This window comes from Camelus ferus, chromosome 9 (genome assembly GCF_009834535.1).
Source record: "Camelus ferus isolate YT-003-E chromosome 9, BCGSAC_Cfer_1.0, whole genome shotgun sequence".
Lineage (NCBI taxonomy): Eukaryota > Metazoa > Chordata > Mammalia > Artiodactyla > Camelidae > Camelus > Camelus ferus.
In genome coordinates this window covers 80008039-80031070 of record NC_045704.1, presented here as the reverse complement: position 1 = coordinate 80031070, position 23032 = coordinate 80008039, and the positions used below count along the sequence as shown (strand labels likewise).

Below are 23032 nucleotides of genomic sequence, written 5' to 3'. Positions count from 1 at the left end.
ATGCAAGAACCATAAATAACCAAAACAACTGTCAAAAGGAACCCAAGTTAAGGGATTAACGCTACCTGATTTTAAGACTTACATCAAAGACCACAGTAATCAAGACAGTGTGGTAGGGGTATCAAGGTAGACAGATGAAACAGAACAGAGATTCCAGAAATAAACCTACAAATATATGGAAAATGGATTGTGACAAAGGTGGCGAGGCCATTCTACAGAGGAAAGAAAGTGTTTTTAATAAATAGGACTAGAATAATTGAATATCCATAAGTAAAAAATTTTTTTCATCCATATGCCATACAATATAACACAATTTAACTGAAGTTGTATAACAGACCCAAATATAAAACTTAAAACTATGAAATTATAGAAATATAGGTGATAAACTTTCTGACCTTGATTTAGGCAAAGATTTCTTATATGATACTAAATCTTTCTTTTATTGATACTAAAAGTAAAATCTATGAAAGAAATATTGATAAACTGGACTTCATCAAAATGAAAACTTCTGCTCTTCAAAAGATACAGTTAAGAATATGAAAAATGACAAGCCACAGACTGGGAAAAAATATTTGCAAGGCATATGTCTAATAAAGGACTTGTATCCAGATATATAAGGAATGCTTAAAACTCAGTAATGAGAAAAATGAATTTTAAAAATGGGTGAAAGATTTGAACAAATATTTTAAGAAAACAACACAGATGCAAATAAGCACATGAAAAGATGCTCAACATCACTAGTTAACAGGGAAATGAAAATTAAAACTGCAATGATGTACACCAGAAATTGACAGAACATTGTAAACTGACTGTACTTCAATTAAAAAAATGCTAATCACTTCTCCCCTACAAAAAATTAAAAAATAAAAATAAATAAAACTGCAATGAGATATTACACACCTACTAGAAAGTCTAAAATTACAGACTGGCCATATCAAGTGTTGGTGAGGATATAGAGCAACTGGGACTCTTATACATGTTGGTGGGAATGTAAATGGTAAAACCACTTTGGAAAATAGTTTGGCAGTTTCTTAAAAAGTTAAACATACTTGTACCATGTAATATAGCCTTTCTGTTCCCAGCCAATTATCCAACAGAAAGAAAAGCACATGTCCATAGAAAGCCTTGTATATGAATGTTCACAGCAGCTTTACTTGCAACAGTCCAAAACTGGAAACAGTGAAAATGTTCACCAACAGATGAACAGACAAAAACTTTGGTACATACACACAATGGACACTACTCAGTAATGAAAGGAATGAACTATCAATACAACGACAACATGGATGAATCTCCAGATAATTACGGTGAATGAAAGAACCATGCCAAAAAAAAAAAAAAAAAAAAAAAGGTACATTCTGTATGACTTTATTTACATAAAATTCCAGAAAATGTAAACTAATCTCTAGTGGATTAGTGCTTTGGGTGGGTGGGGGGAGAGGACTGGGGGAGATTAGGTAAAGGGACACAAGGAAAATCTGAAGGGTGATAGGTATGTGCACTACCTTGATTGCAGTAATGGTTTCATTGGGAATACATATATCAAAACATCAATTTGTACACATTAAATACATGCAGCTTACTGTATGTCAATTTTACCTCAATAAAGCTAAATTTAAAAAATCAAACTATAACAAATATGTGAAATCAAGCAATACAGAAATAAGCAAAGAAATCAATGGAAAAAAATCAATTTGAAAAAAGCTTCCACACTGTCCTTGTATTTCCTGTTTTCATTATAAAGAGAGAGGGAAGGGAATGCAGTGTAACATCTGCTCCATGCCCCACAGTACACCCTTAACCTTTGCCAGCTGTCTCAAAATAAATGCTTTTGGTTGTGAGGGTGGTGATGGATCAACTCAAAACCATCAGTTTCCATAAGAAAAACAAGCTGATGTGCAAGCCCTGCTGAAAACAAAGATTTAATTTAAACATTCATCTTTCTTATGAAGGATAGCATATTATCAGTATACCTTGCTTTGTGGAATATACTTTTGTTCCTAAATGGATGGACTTTAAAACTTATGTTCTAATAATAACAACTAACAGTAAATGAGCACGATTAGCATTTGCTATCTCATTTAATTCTTGAAATAACCCTACCTTTCTACCAACAAAAGCTTACAGGGTAAGTAACTGATCTAAGATCACACAACAATTAAATGGCAGAGCTCAAACCTAGGTCTGTCTGATATGAAAGCGCATGCTCTAAACAGATACACTTACTTGAATGTTTCAGGTGATAGTTCTGCAGAGTGCCTAATAATTATCTTTACATCTTTTTTGAAAAGCTAGGATTTCATGTATGCACATTACTCAGAGAGTAGAAATAAAAAATACCAACAATTCCAACCAAAAAAACCCCACATAAAAACACGACCCCAAATGACCACTGATTAATTCCCTTTTAAAACATGTTTCACGGTAAAGGTTATAAATGTGAATCTAAAAACCTCATAATTCAATTCCCTAAACAAAGTTCTATTTACTTCCTAATATCCTAGTTCTTATCTAGGCAGAAATTAGACTTCTTTCTCTCAGGTACAGCTTATGTTCACATAATCTTCATCAAAGATTTAAACTACCTACCCCAATCCTAACAGCTCTTCCTAAAAATAACCTATCAAAAAGGGATCATTTTTGGTCAAAGGATTGTTAGGTCCAGGCCTATGGGTGACAAAGCATGCTTCAACTTTGAGCACATTTAAGTTTACTCACAGATCTGTTATTAAGTGAGTATATATCTGATTTTGTTTTTAATGCAAACACACTTGACAAGCTTACTAGTACAGCACATAGTATGGTGATTCCTAAATTCAATTGTACTTTCCTTATGTCAGACCAGCCTTTATAATAATCTGCTTCCACAATAGGCACAAGGCCATGACCAAAAGCAGATGTCAGACTCAACTTACAGTGAACTTGTATTACTTGTATTTGTGATTTTCTTGAGACCTAGCCTTCTATAACTTTTGTTTTGTTCTATATTTTTGGCACTGTCATAATTATCATTATTTTAAGAATATTTTTGGCAAAAGTAAATCATTTATTGTTTCAACACAAACACGTGTGCAATATTTAGATTTAAAAATTTTTAACCCTGGCTGCTTAAAAAACTCACAATAGTTATAAACATTACAGTCTCATACTCTAAATATATTTCTAACTTTGTTCTGTCTACAACATTTTCATCTATAAATTTTCCTGCTTGGGGAATTCTGCAGTGGCCTTTGGCCAAAAACAACAAAGTTCTATCCCAGACTTTAAAGGAGTTATACCTGTTTTATGATTGAGGCATCAATGGAAAGGAATTCAAGACTTGTTAAGCTAATTCTACGTGAAAACTGTAATACTTTCCATTTATTATTGCAGAAGCAATTTAAAGAATGCTTTAAAATAGAATGATACTAATACAGGGTAGATTCCACTTAGTCATAGCTAAGTGTGACTTTGCATCAGATCTGAGACATACAGATATAATACATCCAATGTGAAAGACTCAAACTATTTAATCTAACTTTTACTGGCAGTCAAATCTATTTTCCAAATCTTAAAGACTAAAGTTCCCTCATCTTTCTCTAGAGTAGTCAGACCATCCTGGGGAGCCTTTCCTAGATTTTCTTAGAATTAATGAGCTAAGCCCCTCTTGCTGGACTGTGTGGTTCCACCTCAACCTCCCCTGGACAGTTTATGAGCAATGGAATCTGCTTTCAGTGTGGAAGGGATTCCCAAAGGATTCTCATTCATGAAAATAAACTGGTCAAAGGGAGAGACTTTTATTAAGAGTGCTTTTCTCTGATGTAATCCCTTCTAAAACAGAAAATCACTTTAAAGTTCAATTAGGACCAAATACTGTATAAAGGGCCTCTGTAACAATTAGACTTCAGATATAGAAAAGGCTGAATATTACATTATTTTCTACTGGCTTCCCTGGTTGTATGCCAAACATGTCTTGGCTACAAAAGAAGAGTGAGGAGGCTTTTATATTTTGGGGAGAAAAAAAACTATGGGGATTCTGCAAGGGTGTAGCTGCAATCTGGCATTTTGAAGAAATTTTGGAAAATGAATGAAGCTCTTTTACAGATATAACTCAACAGGGAGGAGGTACTTATAAACTATGGGAACTTTATTAATACGTCCCTATATAAATCTAACCCTTACCAGTGTGACTTACTATTTATTTAACAGCAGCAGTGAACCATATGGTTTTGTTCAGAGATGCAGGGTTAAAGAATAGATTTTATGTTAGGAAAAAAAATCTATTTTGAAGGTAAAGGGAAGGGAAAAAAGAAACGTTTTTAGTTAAATAGGAAGGAAAAACCAGTCATAGCTATTTGGGACAAAGACCAAAACCTTTTCAATCCATGAAGCATGAATTAAGAAAGAATATTAAAAGGAAGAAAATCAGTGAGTTGCTGTATTCATCCAAGAAGAGCAACTGTGTTTGTTGCTAAGCAAGAGCTATACAGAAAGAAGGTAGTAAAATACTACATTCTACATACTACAGAACCAAAACAAATAAAAACAACAACAAACCAAACAAACAAACAAAAATACTCCACAAATAAAACAAGACTTCATTTTAACTTTAAGAATCTGCTATGGCAGTTGCTTTTCTCAAAGGACTGAAACAATTTTGACCCCCAGCTGCTACTTATTTTATCTAACAATAGACTGTATAAAGATGTATGCTTCTGGTGAAGCTATTCATTTCATCTAAACTGCATACAGTTTAAGCCTGAGAAGAGAACTTTACCACCTACAGGCCATATGCACACTAAATACAACACTTGTGCCTGGTTCGGAATGGTATCTTATATCAAAATGCTCTCTTAATTATAGCTCTTGCTTCTCAAGCTGCTCTTTCAACTTGTCAGAAGCTGCCTAAAGTAACTAAAATTGGACTCATGCAGAAAAAAATGTATTTTAGGAAAACATGTGCCACAAGCACCTAAACATCTGTTAACATTAAAACCAGAAGGCGGTGTGTTACAGCACACATTAAGACAGGCTGTAAAATTTAATAATTCACAACATTCATTTTGAAATATTATGGCAATCTTTTAAAACGATACTCCACAGTGGCGTAATCATTTCATCTGTTCAACAAATATTTACTGAGCATCTATATGCTAGGCGCTATGCTGGGTACTGAGGACACGATTCACAGAATAAACACATAAAGCTCTACAGGTCTGTATTGTTTTTAAGGCTGAAAAGCAAAGAAAAAATAAGATCATTCTCTAATTTTTCTTCTGTTAGAGTCAGCCATTCTCCATCCCCTACTACAATTACGGGAGGGTTGAGGCCCACAAGTTTTTGCGTAAGTCCACTGTGATGTCTACTGCAAACTTCTTCCTGGAGTCCTAGTGCCAATAGGGGTAGGTCCTTAGGTGAGTCTGTTTAACACATGTTGCCAAACTATTGCAGTTTTCTAAAATCTGATTGCTATTTATAATAATGCTGCTCCTGGAAGATGCTTTCTGAGGTCTAAAAGGAGTCAGTACGAACAAAGAACTTCCTGGTTCAGCCGAGGCAGCGGAACTCCTCCAGTCCTAAGCTGATAACTTCTATGGAGAGGAAAACCAGGGTCTCAGGTGAGAACAGGGGAAGGAAGTAGAAAAAACAACAGGCCTTAGGAGTGAGGATCAGGAAGGAACTCAAACTTTCCCCGCTTCCTTTTTCTTTTCTCTTCATCAATCAGATAAACATGCGATAAATGGGAAGGTTTCCTGGGTTTAATCAGGTTAGGACTAGTGGTAATAGTGGGACGGGGTTATGAGAAACAGAATAGTATTCAGGGACATACAGGGAAAGGAAAAGAAATCCCCAGTAGTGACAAAAGGGGAAGGCCTGTGGATGTGGCAGAAATGAGTCACCAACCAGAGAGAACATGAAATGTAATATACGTTGGCAGGGGAGGCATTAAAAAATTAGGCACTGTTTAAGGTACGCTAGAGACATACATTCAAATGATTAGCAACCACCAACTGTTCTTTGGATATGGGGTGCATGATATATATTGAAAGAATATAAATAAAGGGAAAAGGAAAAGTGAATCCTACACTGTTGGAGTATTTGTAATGCCATGCAAATTGCAGTGTTAACACACAAATACTAGTTATCAATCATTTATCCTTATTATAGACAAGGAAACTTTGCTTAGACAGATTGAATGACAGGACCAAGGTCACACAGTTACGTGTAGTGGCACAACAAGCAAAGACTTGGGCAATGAACTTCAATATGTGACTTGGCATGTGTCAAAGCCATAAACACGTGGTCCCTAGGGATGCCATGCAAAACAAGACTGAAGCAAGCAGAGAAAGGAAGAAAATAAGACAGACTCCACCCCATATCAGAAGGGAGATGCCTTACACAGTCTGGAGAAATGAAACCACTGGAAATTACTTATCACACATTTCAAAGCTACTAGGGGAAAAAAAAACCCAATAGTTTTCAGTGACAAATTACCCTAAGGCATATTTAATTAGATAGAAATGTCAGTCTTTGTCAGCCTTAAAAAACATAAATTAGTACATTACTCTAAATTTCACAGCATGTAGAAATAATAGGTTTAGGTTTATTTTTATCACAATTATAATTTCAGAGTACTAATCCAAGAAAAGATTACCCAAATACGACTAAATGAACACATTTACTCTGCATCAGTGCAGGAGGGGAAAAAGGAAAAGAAGCTAAAGAAAAGACACAGCTTTTTGTATGAATTCTAAGTGGCTTTTGCTTGGCTACTTAGGGAATCACCGATTCTCTAAGCCTCCGAGAATGGCAATGAGAAAATAAATCTTTGTGGCTATAGAAAAATCTTCAGCAAAGAAGCTTCATACAAACACACACGAAATATTAATACAGTATTTAATAAAGAGCTAGGAAAATTTTGAGAAAATGTAGTAAGGCATTTCATAAACCATTTAATAATGAGCTTTAAGATACACATCAATATGAGTTCTAACTAAAATGTGAAACTATAAAAATCTTCTTAGATACCTAGACTCAGGTGCATTTTTCTTCAGTATGCCCAAGCCTCATCTTCTTTGGCCATTTCTCCTCTCCTTTTAGGGTATCATCTTCCCACTACTCACACAGATATGCTTAAAGGTCTTCCCCTCTCCAAATCTGATCTCAAGACCGATAGGGAAGCATCCTTATCAAGGTATAAAAGATTCATGACACTTGAAAGGAGTTATTTCCCTTTGTATTTTTTTAAATAAGACTTTATTTTTAGCATAGTTTTAGGTTCATAGCAAAACTGAGTGGGAAGTAGAGGTCCCCTATATCATCTCCCTTCTCACCCCATGTATTTTAACAGATATCAAATACTGAAGCAAAAGTAAGAACTATTAATTTGGGGTCCATGGAATCCATGCATGGTCTTCATGGGGTCCTTGATCTACCAGATAATATACCCTCAATTTTGCTATATGGGTGTATATACATTTTTAAGGAAGCAGGTCTCATCAAGTTCTCAGGGGCTGGCATTCAGAAGCAGCTAAGGCCACTAAGCGAAAGAATGAAATTCGAAGTCCAGACGTCAGGTAGAGAGACTAAAGGAACTGTCTGGGGGCAGAAAGGCTTCATCAGTGTCCCTAAAATCATGCCACATGGGTGGCTGCTATAGCAAGTCTCAATACAAGCTTAACGTACAGCAAGCCTCTTAACTTCAGGCTATAGAAATACCCCAGTTAACCAATGAAATGGCTTTCAAACATATGATGACCTTTCTTTTTTTTTCTTTTAACATACCTTTAAAGCTTCTATAACAAGGTCTCTTGCTTCAAGTTCTCCTTCAAGAATACTGAATAGCGTTAGGAGTTCTGGCTTGCTGAGTTTTTCCAGATTCATCCTGAAAGCCTAAAACAAAGACAACAATCAGACAATATCCAGAAGAAAGAATTAATTTGATATTATTAAAGAAAAAATAGATGAGAAAAGAGCAACAATTACAGTATAAAATGATTTAAGAAAGGAAAGTTAATTAGATAGAAAAATAAGAGCTTTCTGATAGTTAATCTTAAACTAAGCAGCAAGAGAAAATAAAATTCACTTTAGTTATTGATTTCATCACCATTCACAAAGATCAAATTTTCATCATTTTTCCTCCAGGCATATATACATTCTAGAAGGACCCAGAGAGAATTACTCACTAATTTTGTTCATTAAAAGTTCAGGTAGAATTGTGTTACAATGAATACGATTTCACTGAAAAATTGTTAGATCATGAGAAGTTTTAGATAGCTAAAGTTTAGAAAAGATATTAGACTACCTCAGATTTAGATAACTAAATTCCAAAACTGTATATAAAACATTCTGGGATCCCTCTGAAATTGGCTGAAATGAATTTGAGCAAGGATAATGTTTGGTGGGAGTGTGGGAGAAATTTTCTTTTACTGTCTACTTTCACAGAGAACATCTATCACAATATTTATATTTCATACAGTAAAGTAAGACCTAAATGCAACCATGAACAAATATACTTTTAAATGACTTCTTAAAATGTATTGTTTAAACATGTTAATTGGCCAGGCTACTATAAACTGAATTTATTTGACTTAGCAAGTTCACATTTTTATGAAGTCTTGCATCTTCTGAATTTGTTAAATGGCAAATCGCATGGCACGAACTCAGTCTTTTCCCTGAGATTAATTTCCCACAAACCACACACAGTTAGAAGTTAGACTGCTATACAATCTTTGAAGGGTCTTCTGAGCAGTTTGTATGGTTAAGATACATTTTATAACTTCTAAAGTAGAACAAACACTATTTTCCTCTCCCACTCTTTACTTACAAGTTGCCACTCTCATATAGTTTTCTTTAAAGTGAATCATAACATGACTAGCTCACACACCCTCCAGTAATTTCCAACTCCTATGAGCACATTAAATTTTAGGAGGCACACAAAAGAGTCATTGATTCTTTCAGAGCTACTGCCTTTAAGTGAATGAGAACTCGTAGAAAATGCATACTTTACTGTGTTGTTAGATTTTGTCCCAGGACAAGCTGTACAAGTCTTTTGCCACATGGTAAAATATGTTCAGCTCTAAAAAATAATTTCAGCTCTAACTGCTAACTTTCTAACTGGTGAGGGTTAGCGACTAGTAAATGATTCTCACTTCAGTATCAGAGAGCTATCTCACAACAGTTATTTTAAAAATAAGAACTAACAAAAACAAAACAACCCCCCCCCCCAAAACAACAAAGATGGTATGTGGGAAAAAAAACATAGCTTTGCAGTCAGATAGATGTCATTTTGGCATCTTCCTGGTTGTGTGACTTTGGGCAAGTTTTCTGATTCTCAGTTTTCTCATCTGAAAAGTGGGATGATGAGATCTAACTCAGGATTGTTGTGAAAACTGAGTTAGTAAATATAAAACATCTTGTCAAGTTCCTGATATAAGCTGATCAATGGTTTAATTATTAATAACTACTATCCTGTCTCATTTTCTAAAAGAATTCTAAGAAAGGCATTACCAAAATTGCGGACAGTCAAGATCAAGGACTTCAGAATGCAATGACTTCGACTGCCCTTTTGTAGTTGGGAACCACAAATGACGAAAGATGTCCTGGAGTGAGGAATGGTGAGGAACTTCAACTACCAGTTGAGTCACACTGGTTTCTTAGATGAAACCCTTCCCCTAGGTCCTGATGGTTTCATGTTTTAATCTCTCTCAAGGAGATTGTAAGCCAGAGGAAAAATCCTATCATTTTATACCCTTCCTCATCCCTCCCATGATGTTAAGCAGAATAATAGGCACTTGGTAAAGGCACTCCATAAATTATCAACTGCACTAAGTCAACTAGGAATAGAGCTAAAAATGATACTGTTCACGCTGTTACTCTTCTTTCCTTCAATATCTTTATAGGCTCTATTATTTTTAATGTATTACGTATTTATTTATTTATTTATCTATCTATTAGGGGGGAGGTAATTAGGCTTACTTCTTTATTTTTTAGAGGAGGTACTGGGGGTTGAACCCAGGACCTTGTGTATGCCAAGCATGCGCTCTACTACTCAGCTATACCCTCCCCCCTTTATAGTCTTTAAATATTCTTATTTAGAGATCCAAAATTGTGGCTTAAGGAAGTGATGTGACATAATAAGATATAATAGACTGGGAGTGAAGAATGTAGAATTTTAGTTTCAGCTCTGCCACTAAACAGCTACATCGCTTTGGGAAAAAACATGACCCAGTTGCCCTGGCATTGAGTTTCCACACAGGTGAAACAGACTCGATAATCTCTACAGTTCTTCATGGTTTCCTTCTAAGCCTTCATGAGTAAAAATCAAGAATTATTTGTTAGAGAATGCAGTTAAATAAGAACTACAGGTAAACATACAAAGAACGAAAAGAGACTGTACCTAAATCAGTTTTTGATTTGCTGTGATAAATATACATTCTCGTAGAACAGAAGAGTAAAACTGAAACAATCTTTAGTCACGTTAATTATAAAGGAGTCCAGCCCAGGCAAGAAGAAATTCTATTCTTTGTCAATGGCACAATGAACAATATTCTTGGTACCTCTATATTTGTAAATCACTTCTGTACACAAATTTTAATATCTGGAACATTTTGCTGATACATACCAACTTATTTAGCTTAGTATCTATGTGAAGTGAATATAATACAAACATGACACAGGAGGGGAAAAGAGCCATAGCTGTGTAATTCAAAACCCAATGGGTCTGTTTTTCCATATTTCTATAACCCTTCTTTAATAAATATTAAAATTTAGCAGTTCTTTACATTTAAATCTAGTCTCAACACACAAGACATTGTAATAAGTTTTTGTCTGAAATATAAATGAGTGATAGTAAAATTGCATTATGTTTTAGGATGGCAGTGATGTTCCTGGGGGCGGGGATGGGCATGGGGGTGATACTGACCTGATGACTGGCAGTCACACTTTAGTCCTCAAATATAAATTCTTAAGGTTTTCTTCAGTTAATATTCGGGAAGATTGACACATATATTTAAAATGTCATCAGCATGGTGGAAAAGTGTCCAATGCTGCAAAATAATAAGAAATTTATTGTCTCTGTGACCACACTATAGACAATTGGTAAATCCCAAGAATGTCACCTGTCATTATAGCTGATAAGGCCTGACAGCTGTAGGTTGATACAGACAAGAAAGAAGAAAACAGCCACTTCAAGTTGAAGCTTAGTAATATAGGACAAATACCAGAAATCTGACTTCCCATTTGCAATTAAAATTAGGGAAAGTAAGGGCTTTCAAAATGTTTTTACTTTAAGATGTCCACTATCATTTCAAGAACTATCTTATGAATGTTACTAGAAGAAACTGACTTTTTCTCCCTAAATCGACAAAAGCCTATTTGCTTGAATCACCGTGACTTATGCACAGAGTACTCAGAAAAATAACACAATTACAACTGGACTTTTCAAATTGCCAAATTTCTGCAAGGAAATTCTCATCCCCTCACCTCCTGCCAATCAATAAACAAATCAACCTGTCACCATCTCAGCTTTGTCTGTAAATTACTCATCCCAGTTTCTACTTTTTCCTATTTATTTTCAAATATTAATTGTTGAATTACATGCAGTTTTTGGCTTATGTCTTCATAATAGTGTATCAGACCCCAGAAAACTTTTTTAAAAATGATAGGCCCTAAATTTTATTTGATAAAACATAATTTTTGTCCTGTATTTTAAGGCACCAAGTCTATTTGACTCAGTCTCTGCCCAATGTATAAATTATGTGGCCCAAGATTTTCAGAAAAAGGTTGTTTTTGACTCCACATTCATTATCAGAAATATGATTGCCAGATTTTTGGCATGCCATACTGTCATCTACAGACTCATTCTCTACTTATTTTCTAAATGAGCTGTTACTTGTCACTGTCATCATCCATTAAGTAACTGTGAAAGACAAGATCATTTCAACCAGATGCTCAGCTAATTCCTTCCAGTAGAATCTCTCCAAGACCCAACTTTCCTTAGTTTAGAATATTTCTGTCTAAGGAATGCTACAGTCTATAAATCTGAAACAAAAACCACTTGTGGACAAGTTGTCTGAATACATTATCATACACCATGGTACAGCTAGCTGTGGCTATATTAAGCTTTATAGTTTTCTCAATTAAAAATACATATAAATATATCTAACAAAAAGATCAAGTTATATACATTTTAAAATCCTGGGAAAATAAGCCTATTTATAGACTAAGTATGAAACTTACTTTTAAATTATTAGTAAGTGATTTCAAACATAAGTTTGCCCAGCACTCCATTTGCTCTATTCATGTGCTACTTCCTACCAAATCAGGGCCAACAGCCAGGAGAGCATGAGTCTCTTCTGTACGAACTTTCATGTGCCAATACGGGTGTCACAAAGAACACTGTCCCCACACCTCCACTGTACCTCCTAAACAACAGTGCTGATTTTGCCATGAAGTATGCTGCTGTGGCTTGGGCTCTGGTCATTTCATTTTCACCTTTTCCCTTTACCCAACTTCCACTCAATCTGGTTCTGACTGTGCCTTTTCCTTCTTGAGGAAGTCTCAAGTTTTTGCTCTGGAACTGTGAATTAATTCTATAGGACAGCAGGCATTGTTGCCTTTTTACCAATAGAGACTGGGTGGCAGAAAAAGAAACACCCCAAACAGTTTCTACAGCAAAGTAAGCAGTAGGGCAGGGCAGGGTGGAGTACAAGTAAGATGTTTGTCTACCTAGTATCTGGGTGTGTGTATGTCTTTACCTGGAACTGAAGGCTTTATTTCTCAGTGCTGGGGGATATGGGACATGAGAGATGAGTCTTAGATATTCCTGACATACAAATCACCTCAAAAAAAAAAACCAAAAACAAACAAACAAAAAAACCTACACAAATCTTTTTAAAAATTCACTTGGCTAGTATAAAAAACAAATCAGTTATTTTACCCAGAAGGTCACACTTGCAGGACTGGATAAAAAAAAAATTACTTCTTTATTAGATAATCAGATATCAAATTTAAGAAATTTATACTTGGGCTACAATTGACTGAGATGCAGGCCATTCAGTAAGTTTTTAGTATCAGTGATAAGATATGAGCTAAGATATAAAGAAAATTTGCTCCAATTATATAAAGACTCTTACCAATACATGTAAGTAAAACCAAAATTTGAGAAGCCAGTTAATTCTTAGAATCAAAGAGTCAACATCAACATATAAAATGGGTGTTTTGACAGCCTTCCTCTAGATAATTTACTTCCTTAAAAACGTATATATGAAATTTTTTAAAAATAAAATGAACATGTCACAATTATAAGTACCGAATCTAAACACAGACAAAAGTGCACTGCTATTTAAAATAAAAAAGTATCCAAAGCAACCTCCTATCTGGGGCAGAAGGTGTTGACACATTACCTTGACTATCTAAAGATTTAAGTTTCCCCACCCTCTGGCATTTCAGGTTTTCAGAAGGGTTATTTATGCATTTGGGGATAAAAGAGTGACAACATTCCAAATCGTACCTCTCATTCCACTTTTGCCATTTTAGGATTAGGCTAAATTAGAAAAACATCTCAAAATATTATCAGAAAGTAATTTTCTGATCACAAAAGCAAATTTTTGTACATTTATTAAAGAGTTGTTATGCTATTATTATTTACAAAGATTCTAAAACCAAGGTAGAAAAACAAATCTCATTTTACTGAATTCTACAATACTACTCAAAATAAGCTTCATTACAAACGTCAAATCAATCTTTCAGTTGAAGGTAAAAGACATTACTGGGCTCTCTGGATTCTTATCTGTCTATGTGTTATAACATGTGCTATGGGCTGAATTGTGTCCCCCACCCCCAAATTCATAAATTAAAGTTCTAATCCCCAATACCTTAGAATGTGACTGTATTTGGAGATAAGGTCTTTAAAGAGGTACTTAAATTAAAATGAAAAATGAGGTCATTAGGGTGGGCCCTAATCTAATGTGACTGGTGTGATTGTAAGAAGAGAAAACTGGACACAAACATGGGACAGGGAGAGACCACGTGAAGACACAGGGAGAAAATGGGCACCTACGAGCCAAAGAGAGAGGCCTAAGAAGAAACCGATCCTATTCACACACTGATTTCCAGCTTCTAGCCTCCAGGATTGGGAGAAAGTAAATTTCTGTAGTTTAAGCCACCCAGTCTGTAGTACTGTTTTATGGCAGTTCTAGCAAACTAATATATGCCAAACATTTACTACTTTTAAAGACTATTACAGCAATGAGATCCAAGCCCTCCCCTTCTCATGAGAGTGCCATAGCACAGAATGGCCTGCTTGGCCTTAATCAGTCTGCTTTTTCCAGCCACACTATGGATAGGATTATATAAAACAGACAGGTTCTAAAACAGTTTTAGAGACTCTAAATTTCAGGATCCCGAAATACAATATGAATAGTGTGCACTTACAAAGGAATTACAACAGTGCTAAAGGAGTGAGATGCTTGTTTATCCAATGCTGCCAATCTGGACTTTGACATAGGCTTCAAGAAACCAGTTCTGTAATAAAGCTAATAGTCTTTAAGGTAATTATTTTAAATGCTTTCAGTGCTCTACTCAAAGCAGATTCTATGATACCAGATTTTCTGGATTTATTCTTAGTATAGAAATTAATAATGATATAATTGAGCTTACCAATGTTAATTACCACTACTTCAGAGTTTTATAGCATAGTCTTCTAGCAAGAATTCAAGCCATAATAGTAATAATACAAAAGATAGTCATTTATTGAGCTAAACATTACTGTGTTCTAGGCAGTGTTCTAAGTAATTGAACTGTATTAATTCAGTGCTCACAACCTTAGGTGATAGATGCTATAACCATCACAAATTCATCATTATCATCATCATCCCCACTTTACAGATAGGAACACTGAGGTACAAAGGCAAGTAAGTTGCTCAAAGCCTCACATCATGCAGAAATGGGATTTGAATCTAAGTAATTTGATTCCAGAGGCTTTCTTAGTAATCACTGCTACTTGGTAACGACTGTCCATATCTGATTTCTCATTTTATCAGCTAAAATGTGATTCACAGAGCTGGAAGGGACTTCAGAAATAATCTAATTTAGCACTCTCAACTTTTTTTTTTTTTTTTTTTTTTTTTTTACTGAATATCGTTCCCTGTGCTATACAGTAGGTCTAGCACTCTCATTCTACAGAGGAAAATTGAGGTGAGTTGTTAAGTAAATTACTGAAGATTACAGTTAAATGGTAAAGCTATTACGATCCAGTCTAATCACTTTCTGGGACATCATGATGGACAGCAGGTTTCTGTTTTGTTTAGCTCTGGTTTAAGATTCTTGCATCTCTGGTGCATCTCTCTGTGTGTGTGAACATCTGTCACCCTCTCTATGTGTGTACATCTGTTTTTCTGTCTCTCCTACATGTTGCCAGCAAGATTTGTATGTATATTAACGATAAGGAGGAAGTGGTCTCATGTGCATAAACAAGTATTCAAACATCCCTCCCCCAAAATGAGGACATTTGGCACAACACTATTAAAAACAGGTCTGTCTACCTGGATATCTGTTTACACTTTTTCAAGTATTCTCATTTGAGACAAGACCAAACCAGAAGATCTGCATTAGTTAAGCTACTGGTATGTACGTTAATGAAAGTGAATAATAGCTTTTACATTTATAAATTTTTTTCATTAAAATAAAAAAAGATGTCTCTTAACATCAGAAAAGTACCAGAAATTTTTACCATTTCAAGTATATCTGTCAGTAGGCTTTATTTATTTAAATGAAATTATAACATAATTTCACTGAAATATGCATATGTCTATATATCTATTTGTCCATCATTCTCCTAAATTTTTGCTTTTCTGAAAAAAATGCCACCATGATTTGTAAAACACTACAATGAGGGAACAATAATATGTAGATTGATTTTATTTCCAGTAAAATGATTCATGGGCCTCAATTCTACAGGCAGCCTGGAATATAAGAGTCCTTCAGCTATTAATGTAGGATGAAGTCACTGACTGCACCAGGATTTCAAACCAGGAAGAAACAGAGTGTATGGCATGGAGGATGAACCGTAAAACAGTCAAGGCATCTGTTTTAGCTGTGCCCGTAACCTGACTCTCCCTGAACTGTAAAAAATTTCACAAAAGCCTGTAACAGTGTATTACAACTGATGATATTGTTTTGTCTTCTACAACAGACCACTGAGTTTTTAAAAAGTTTAACAACTTGCTATCAGTTGAAAATGATCAACAACAGACCTAGCAAGTGTTTTTGCTGCAAGGTTCTTCGAGGACAATAACTCTTCTGGGAGGCAGTGTGCTACAGTGGAAAGCGCGTGGACTTTGGAGCCAGACAGGCCCAGGATTGCGTCCTGGCTCTACCACTTCATACTTCCTTGATCTACTTAATCTTTGAGCTTTAAGTTCTTCATCTATAAAATGGGGATGACCATACATGCTCTAACAGGATACTGAACAATTTAAACAAGTTAGTAAACGGCCAGTTCTCTTACTTCTTATCCCTGGAGAGCATATATTTGGTTTCATCTTCAATAATGATGAAGTTTTCCTTTTTCCAATGAGTTGTCATTTTCTGTGTCTAAACATCAAAACAAGTTAATTCCTTCTAACCTGGCAGGTTTATCTGCTCAAAGAAGGAGATGGCCTGGCCAGTTCCTGGGAAAGTCTGCTTAGGAACATGCACAACACTAATTCAGGCTGGTGGTATCTGCACATCATTTGGAAAAAAAAAAGGATAATGCTCTGCCTAGACCAGCTTTCTGTGACTTTTGGATATAAATAAAAAGCACGCCTTTGCTCCCACTGAATTTTTATAGCTTTTAATCAAGTCACAATTTTAACATGTAATGACTGAGAAATGGGTTTTCTAAAAAAATCACAGCTATTTTTTACATTCTACTAAATGCATAATGGATATGTATCTATATTCCTAATATAGGAGCAGTTATCACATTTCTATTATATCAATTCATCTATTTACATAGCTGTCTTTTGTCTCACAAGACTCTGCTCTTGTAGACAAATACTCTATCTTCAACTTGATGAAACTTAGCACCCAGCAGTCAAAGGTGTTCAAAGGGATATTAAAAAAAATGCTGGCTGGGAAGAAAGGTACAGAACAGTACCTTGAATTACAACCAACAAAACTGAACTTTTAGGAAATAAGAAGCTACTAAACATTTTTAACTAGGTGAATATCGTACCAAAAGTATAGTTTTAGGAAGGCTAAAGTTTCCTTTAGGAAGGTACAGAGCTGCTGTGACTGAAGAGAAACTGGAAGCAGAAAAAGCAGTTGGGAGAAAACTTTAACAGCATAAGCATAAGGCTAAAATGTGTGAACTAGGATGGTGGCTGTAAGAGTGGATAAGAAATGACTGATGCAAGAGACTTTATAAAGAATTCACAGTAACTTGGTTCTGGTTCCTTTTAAGGAGGTAAGGGGGGGAAATGATCCCAGATCAGCTGAGGATTTAAGACTGGGTGACCAGAATGATGATGCCATGAACAGAAACAGGGATGTTAGAAAAGGAACTGGTTTTAGGGGGGAAATGATGACTGTGATGTGAGACATGCTGAATGAGAAGTAATTAGACCCCCAAGAGGAACGTGTTAAGAGTCAGTGAATGTGGTGAAGGCTAAAGATTTAGGAGTGGTTAAGTCTTTAGGGGTGGAGCTTTTTCAGGAAATGACTTTTGTATCTTCAATTTAAAAAGAAGAAGCAACGAGAAGAAGCTAATACAGAGGACTGGGCCAGATCATGCTTGTAGCATCAAATATGAAACCAGTTAAGAACCAAACTGGTTCTTTTCAAAAAAAATTTTTTATTATAATTTTTAACACCGTTATTGTGGTATGATTCCTGTACCATAAATAAGAACCAGATTGTTTCTGTTCTCACTCCTGCACCACCTGCTCAACAGAAACGACTACTTAGCAGAAACCATGTAATGGGGCACCTCTCTCTCCAAAAAAACCCCCCAAATCTAGGGCTTCTCTCTTTTTCCTACAACTTACCTGTAAGCTCATGCTTCTCTCCACTACAACTTATAGTTCGTACCTCTTATTAAAACAATTCATCCCCGCTTGCTTCTCCCTTGTCTACTCCTTCCTCCCTGGCTCTCACCTTTCTAGGAGAGCAGACCCAGAGCACACTTCAGCCCCGCCTTCCCCAGCAGCTTTGCACAAAGGATCCATGCAGATGCTCCCAAGGCTCAGGGTCAGGAGTCTTTTTTGTCTGTAAACCCCATCATCCTGTGCCCTACTTTCCTTCCTAGTTTCTATTTAAACTCAGCAACAAATAAGGATTATATTCTTTAAACGCAGTAACAATTAAGGATTACATTCTTCTATGGCTCTAGAAGCAGAAAGGACTCACTTAGCAGCAAAGGACCCATTTAGATTGGAAGCACTGGCTTTGGACTTGACATACAGAGTTTGGAAAAAGCAGGCTAGGAGGAACCATATTACTACATTCTTTACCTCAACGCCTGCTTGCAGTCCTATTTTCCTCAACCCCCAAACTCCTGTCCTCGACTCCCCTGACCTCCACTCTTAATTACCCTACCCATGGTTTCTTCTCACCCATTTTGGTTGTTTCTATGATTGCTCCTTATATGGGGGGCAGTGAGGGAGTTGTCTTCAAAAGGTGGAAAGTCACTGTCAATCAAAATTACCACTGAAAATCCCTTAAGTCTCACAGAAAGTACAACCCTGCACCATCATCACAGTATCCACAAAACCATCCATATGACACTGAAGCTGAAGGTACTTAAGACAGTTTGGAGTGGTACAACTGACAATTCAGAGAGAAGCTATCAGATAGTTGTATCACTTGTTCTTTTTCCAGGAGTCAAGGAAGATAATCTGCATGACAAAATTATGAAACACATACAATCTGTAAGACACACACACAAACACACATTGTCCTAAAAATCCTATCAGAAGAAGTCTTAGATCATAACATATATAAGCTTTGTTTCCCTCTAGTTAGAAATCTTAGCTATACATTGAAATATTTAAAACAAAACCAATCAACCTGCCTTCTTAGCGCAGTAGGCAGTGCGTCAGTCTCATAAAACAAAACCAATCAGTAACTAAAATCAGACACTAATTCTTTACCTTGCTTAAATGTGAGAGGAGTAAAAGAATATTTGGAGGGGAGGGTATAGTTCAAGTGGTAGAGTGCATGCTCAGCATGCACAAGGTCCTGGGTTCAATCCCAAGTACCTCCTCTAAAAATAAATAAACCTAATCATCTCCTCCCCTCAAAAAAAAAAAAACCCACAAATATTTAGTATTAAATTCTTTAACTCACATGCAAAGTGCTAATAATGGCAATAATACCTACTAATTATTGAGTGGTTCCCACATGCCAGATACCTTGCTCTGTAATTTATATATATATACACAGATTAGTTTATGTAATCCTTAAAAAAAAAAACAAAAACCCTCTCAAAGCCATTTCTATGTCATAGCTGAGGAAACTGGGATATGATAAAGACAGAAAACTCTGCCCTGGCTCTTGGTCACACAGCAAAAGAACAGCAGACTTGGGATTTAACCTCAGGTTTGCCTGTAAAGTCTGTGCTGTAAATTACCACATTTTATAGCCTCACCATAAATAAGCCATTTTCTCACTGAAATGCTTTGAACTAAAACTAGGAAGACTTGATTTTTAGTTATTAGCAGCACACGTTCAGGAAATAAGAAAAAATGGCCTTTTGTAATAGGCTAACAAGCCATTCCTGGGGTCAGCCACCACAGGCTAGACAAATTTCCTCCAGAACGAAATCTCTGCTTCTTGTATCATGCCACCAAACACCAGTTCAATGGCCTAAAAATCCCTCTATCAGATGTCTGAGATCATGACATATACAAGCTTTGTTTCCCCCTACTTAGGCATCGTAGCTATATATTGAAATATTTAAAATAAAACCAACCAATAACTAAAATTGGACACTAATTCTTCACTATTGCTTAAATGCTAAAGGAGTAGAAAAATATTTAATATTAAATTTTTTAACTCACAAGCAAAGTGAAACCCATTTCACTACAAACACCAAAGAAACACCATTCTTCTCTGCTCAGAAAAGCCAAGAATTCCAATCCTGTTCTGCAAATTAACTGGTAGCACTGCAAACCTGATTCTGCCAAGACACAAATGCACTGTAGACAGCACATGCTCACCAGAATCCGTCTTTATCTATTCTATTCAATAGTTTGTGTCCCTGCTCATGGATTTAGTGCTAGCCTAGAAAAGCATAAAAAAAAACTAAAAATCCCAAAGCAGACCAGTAACTTGTCAAAACCAAGTACTCAGAAACCATTCTTAAACAAAAATCAGTTCCTAGTATGCTCTGTTTCACTTTTTTCCTCTCAGGTCAGATTCTTAGAAAAATTAAGTCCTAAAATGAGTGGTGCTGATTACATTAAGCCTGGTTCACAGCAAAATTATATATTTAACTAACAGATATTTCTTATTCCAAATTCAATATTTTAGAGTCATTTAAGATATTGGAGTTTCGAAAGACATCAGATAGGGAAAATAAAGTTAAATCAAGAGAAAAAGAAATGGATTGTTTATACTGACAAGAAGCACTGTATTTTATCAGTAAATTATCTTTCTGGTCTACCTTAAGGTGTCAGCTTCAAACCAAGTTCACCAAAAGCTCCTTAAGTCAAATTATGTATACCAGGCACTGGGAAAGATACAAAGATGAAACAAAACATACTAATAACTTCTCTCATAGAATTTACAGTTTAATAAGATAGATATATACATAAAAATCTCTGCATACAATGCTCTTCATCCAGTATTACCAAACAGGTATTGAAAACGTTCAAGGAAAGATTTCCAAGAGCCAAATGGGTATCAGACAGATATTGCGTGTTGTGCCAAGTAATCAAAGAGCATTGCTTTTTCCTCTCTGCTCATTAAGGCCATGGCAATCACAACTTTGGTTTCCTTAGTCTCTTACCTTAGTTTATTTTCTGTTCTCTGCTCATGTAATAAGATATATCCTTCTGGGATTTGCTGTTCTGCTTTGAGTTTTTCCTGCTGCTATTGCTGGGGGCGCATGACTTACCCTCCTATCTCAGTACACTGTGTTTGCTGGACAGACCCTCCAGTTTCTTCCTCATGCTTTTTTGTTGGAGATCTGGAAACAATCACTGAACAGATCTGTGAGCACTGAGACTGGCTCTGAAAACTTCGAACCTAACTATTCAAAATTGATTACCTTCAGGAAGTCCACCTTCAGAGAGTCTAATCAGGAAGGTAAAAGACAGCTGTTATAATTGCCCCCCCCATTCCAACTCCTTGCATCCCATTATTAGCTCTGACTATAGATAACATAAGATAGACTTCAGATTGGGAAAGCAAAAGAAACAATGCTACAAAATATGGCAAATTTTAATACATGAAAGTGCTAGCAATAGATGATAACTGGGGATTCAATGGCATTAACATGAGGCCAAAGTCATCAATATTTTGCACCTGCTGACATGGAGGCCTTTAGGAGCACACTACAGAGACACGTTGTGGTAGTCACGTACGTGTGAATCGCTGGAGTTTGCTTTTATTTAGCCTCATCTCTGAGATTTAAAATTTGCTTTTACTTTTCATCCCCTGAATTTTGGTAGATGATACCGGTCTTGTAAAACCAATCAACAACTCTCTCTCTATATATATCTCTCAGTTTCGCCTGGAGGGAAAAACCCATCATAAAATAGGGGCTAGAGAGTAACCAAAGGCCACGTACCAGATTAATCATAAACCTAGACCACTGAACCTGAATTTTCTTCAAACATTTCCTGCCTTTTGTTTCAACAGAACTATATCTTCAAGGTTAACTGCAGTCTCCCTGAGCAACAGACCAGCCCACCCTAGACTGCCAGATACTCATTCCTAATCTAAAACTCTTTATTTACCTATCTGTACTGTTCATTTGAAAGCATGCTGTTATTCACTGACAATCCAACAATACACACTGCATTCCTACCCACACAAGGCCAACTCTGTAGATACCCAACACGCCCACCTCACTGTGAAATACTAAAAGATGGTTTTTCATCATGTTCTCAGGGAAGAAATAGGGTGGAAAGCAAAAATGAAATGCAACTCAAACCTAAAAAACCCCTCAGTGGTTGGGTACTCCCAGAAGGAATAGAGAGTAAAGGTACAAAGTGGGGTGGGGTGGGGTGGGGAGGTTACTGTTTCTCCTTCCTCCAGAGTCTAAAAAAGTCCCGAAGCAGGTGAGCTCTCGACCCCTCCCACCACCGTAGGATCCGAGGGGCTTCAGGGGGAAGCTGAGGATCGGAGAATGGGGGATGGGAAGAACCCAAGTGGGGGAAGGCCGATTTGTCCGCGGAGCTGGCTGTCTAGGTCGGGTCTTTGATTTCTGCTTCGCCCCATCTCTCTCTTTTTTTCAAAAACACTGATTTTATCTTACCGATGAAACAAGCTCTGGTCCCACCCTAGCAAGCAGGGACAAGTGTGGGAAGGGATGTCTGGCCTCTCAAGGATACAAAATGGGGGCGGGGGCGGCAGGCTACAGAATGGGAACCTGTACGCCCTCTCCCAAGGCTGAGAGGCTGGGCGAGGGGGGCCTTTAAATGAGTGGTGTCAGGAGGGCAGCCCCTTCTGTGGAACTGGAATTGAGAGGGGGCAATAAGTAGCTGTGAGCACCCTCGAAAGATGAGGAGCCGCCTCCTCAGGGAATACCGGGAGATAGAGGAGACGACCCCGCCCCCTCAGGGGATGGGCGCGAGTGGCAGTTGGGACTGTGGCAGGAGGACGCCGGTGGTCCTACCCTTGCTTTTCTCTCGAGAAGTCGGCTCCCAGCCACCGCCAAACCCCAGCGCCAAGGACTCCTACCTTTTCCCGGCGCTCCGGGCTCCACTCCCCGCCGCCTCCGCCACCCTCTCCATCCACAGCCCCTCGAGGCCCCGCCCCTCAGCCGCCAGGAGGGGCACTGACATTTGGCAGAGCCAATCACCTCCTCGCCTCTCCAGCCCCGGCACCAATCCACGCCGGC

General features: G+C 36.9%; 1 protein-coding gene across 1 annotated transcript in view; it reads right to left on the bottom strand.

Annotated features, from left to right (window-relative positions):
• CTTNBP2NL (CTTNBP2 N-terminal like) overlaps positions 1-22954 on the bottom strand; it is a 47317-nt gene extending 24363 nt beyond the window's left edge. Inside the window, exons 1-3 of the mRNA XM_006182884.3 lie at positions 22873-22954; positions 10904-11027; positions 7765-7872 (exon numbers count right to left, since the gene is read on the bottom strand). Coding sequence (XP_006182946.1) covers positions 7765-7863 — 99 coding nt within the window. The 5' untranslated portion in view covers positions 7864-7872; positions 10904-11027; positions 22873-22954. The remainder of the gene's footprint in view (positions 1-7764; positions 7873-10903; positions 11028-22872) is intronic.
• Between the last annotated feature and the right edge of the window lie 78 nt (positions 22955-23032).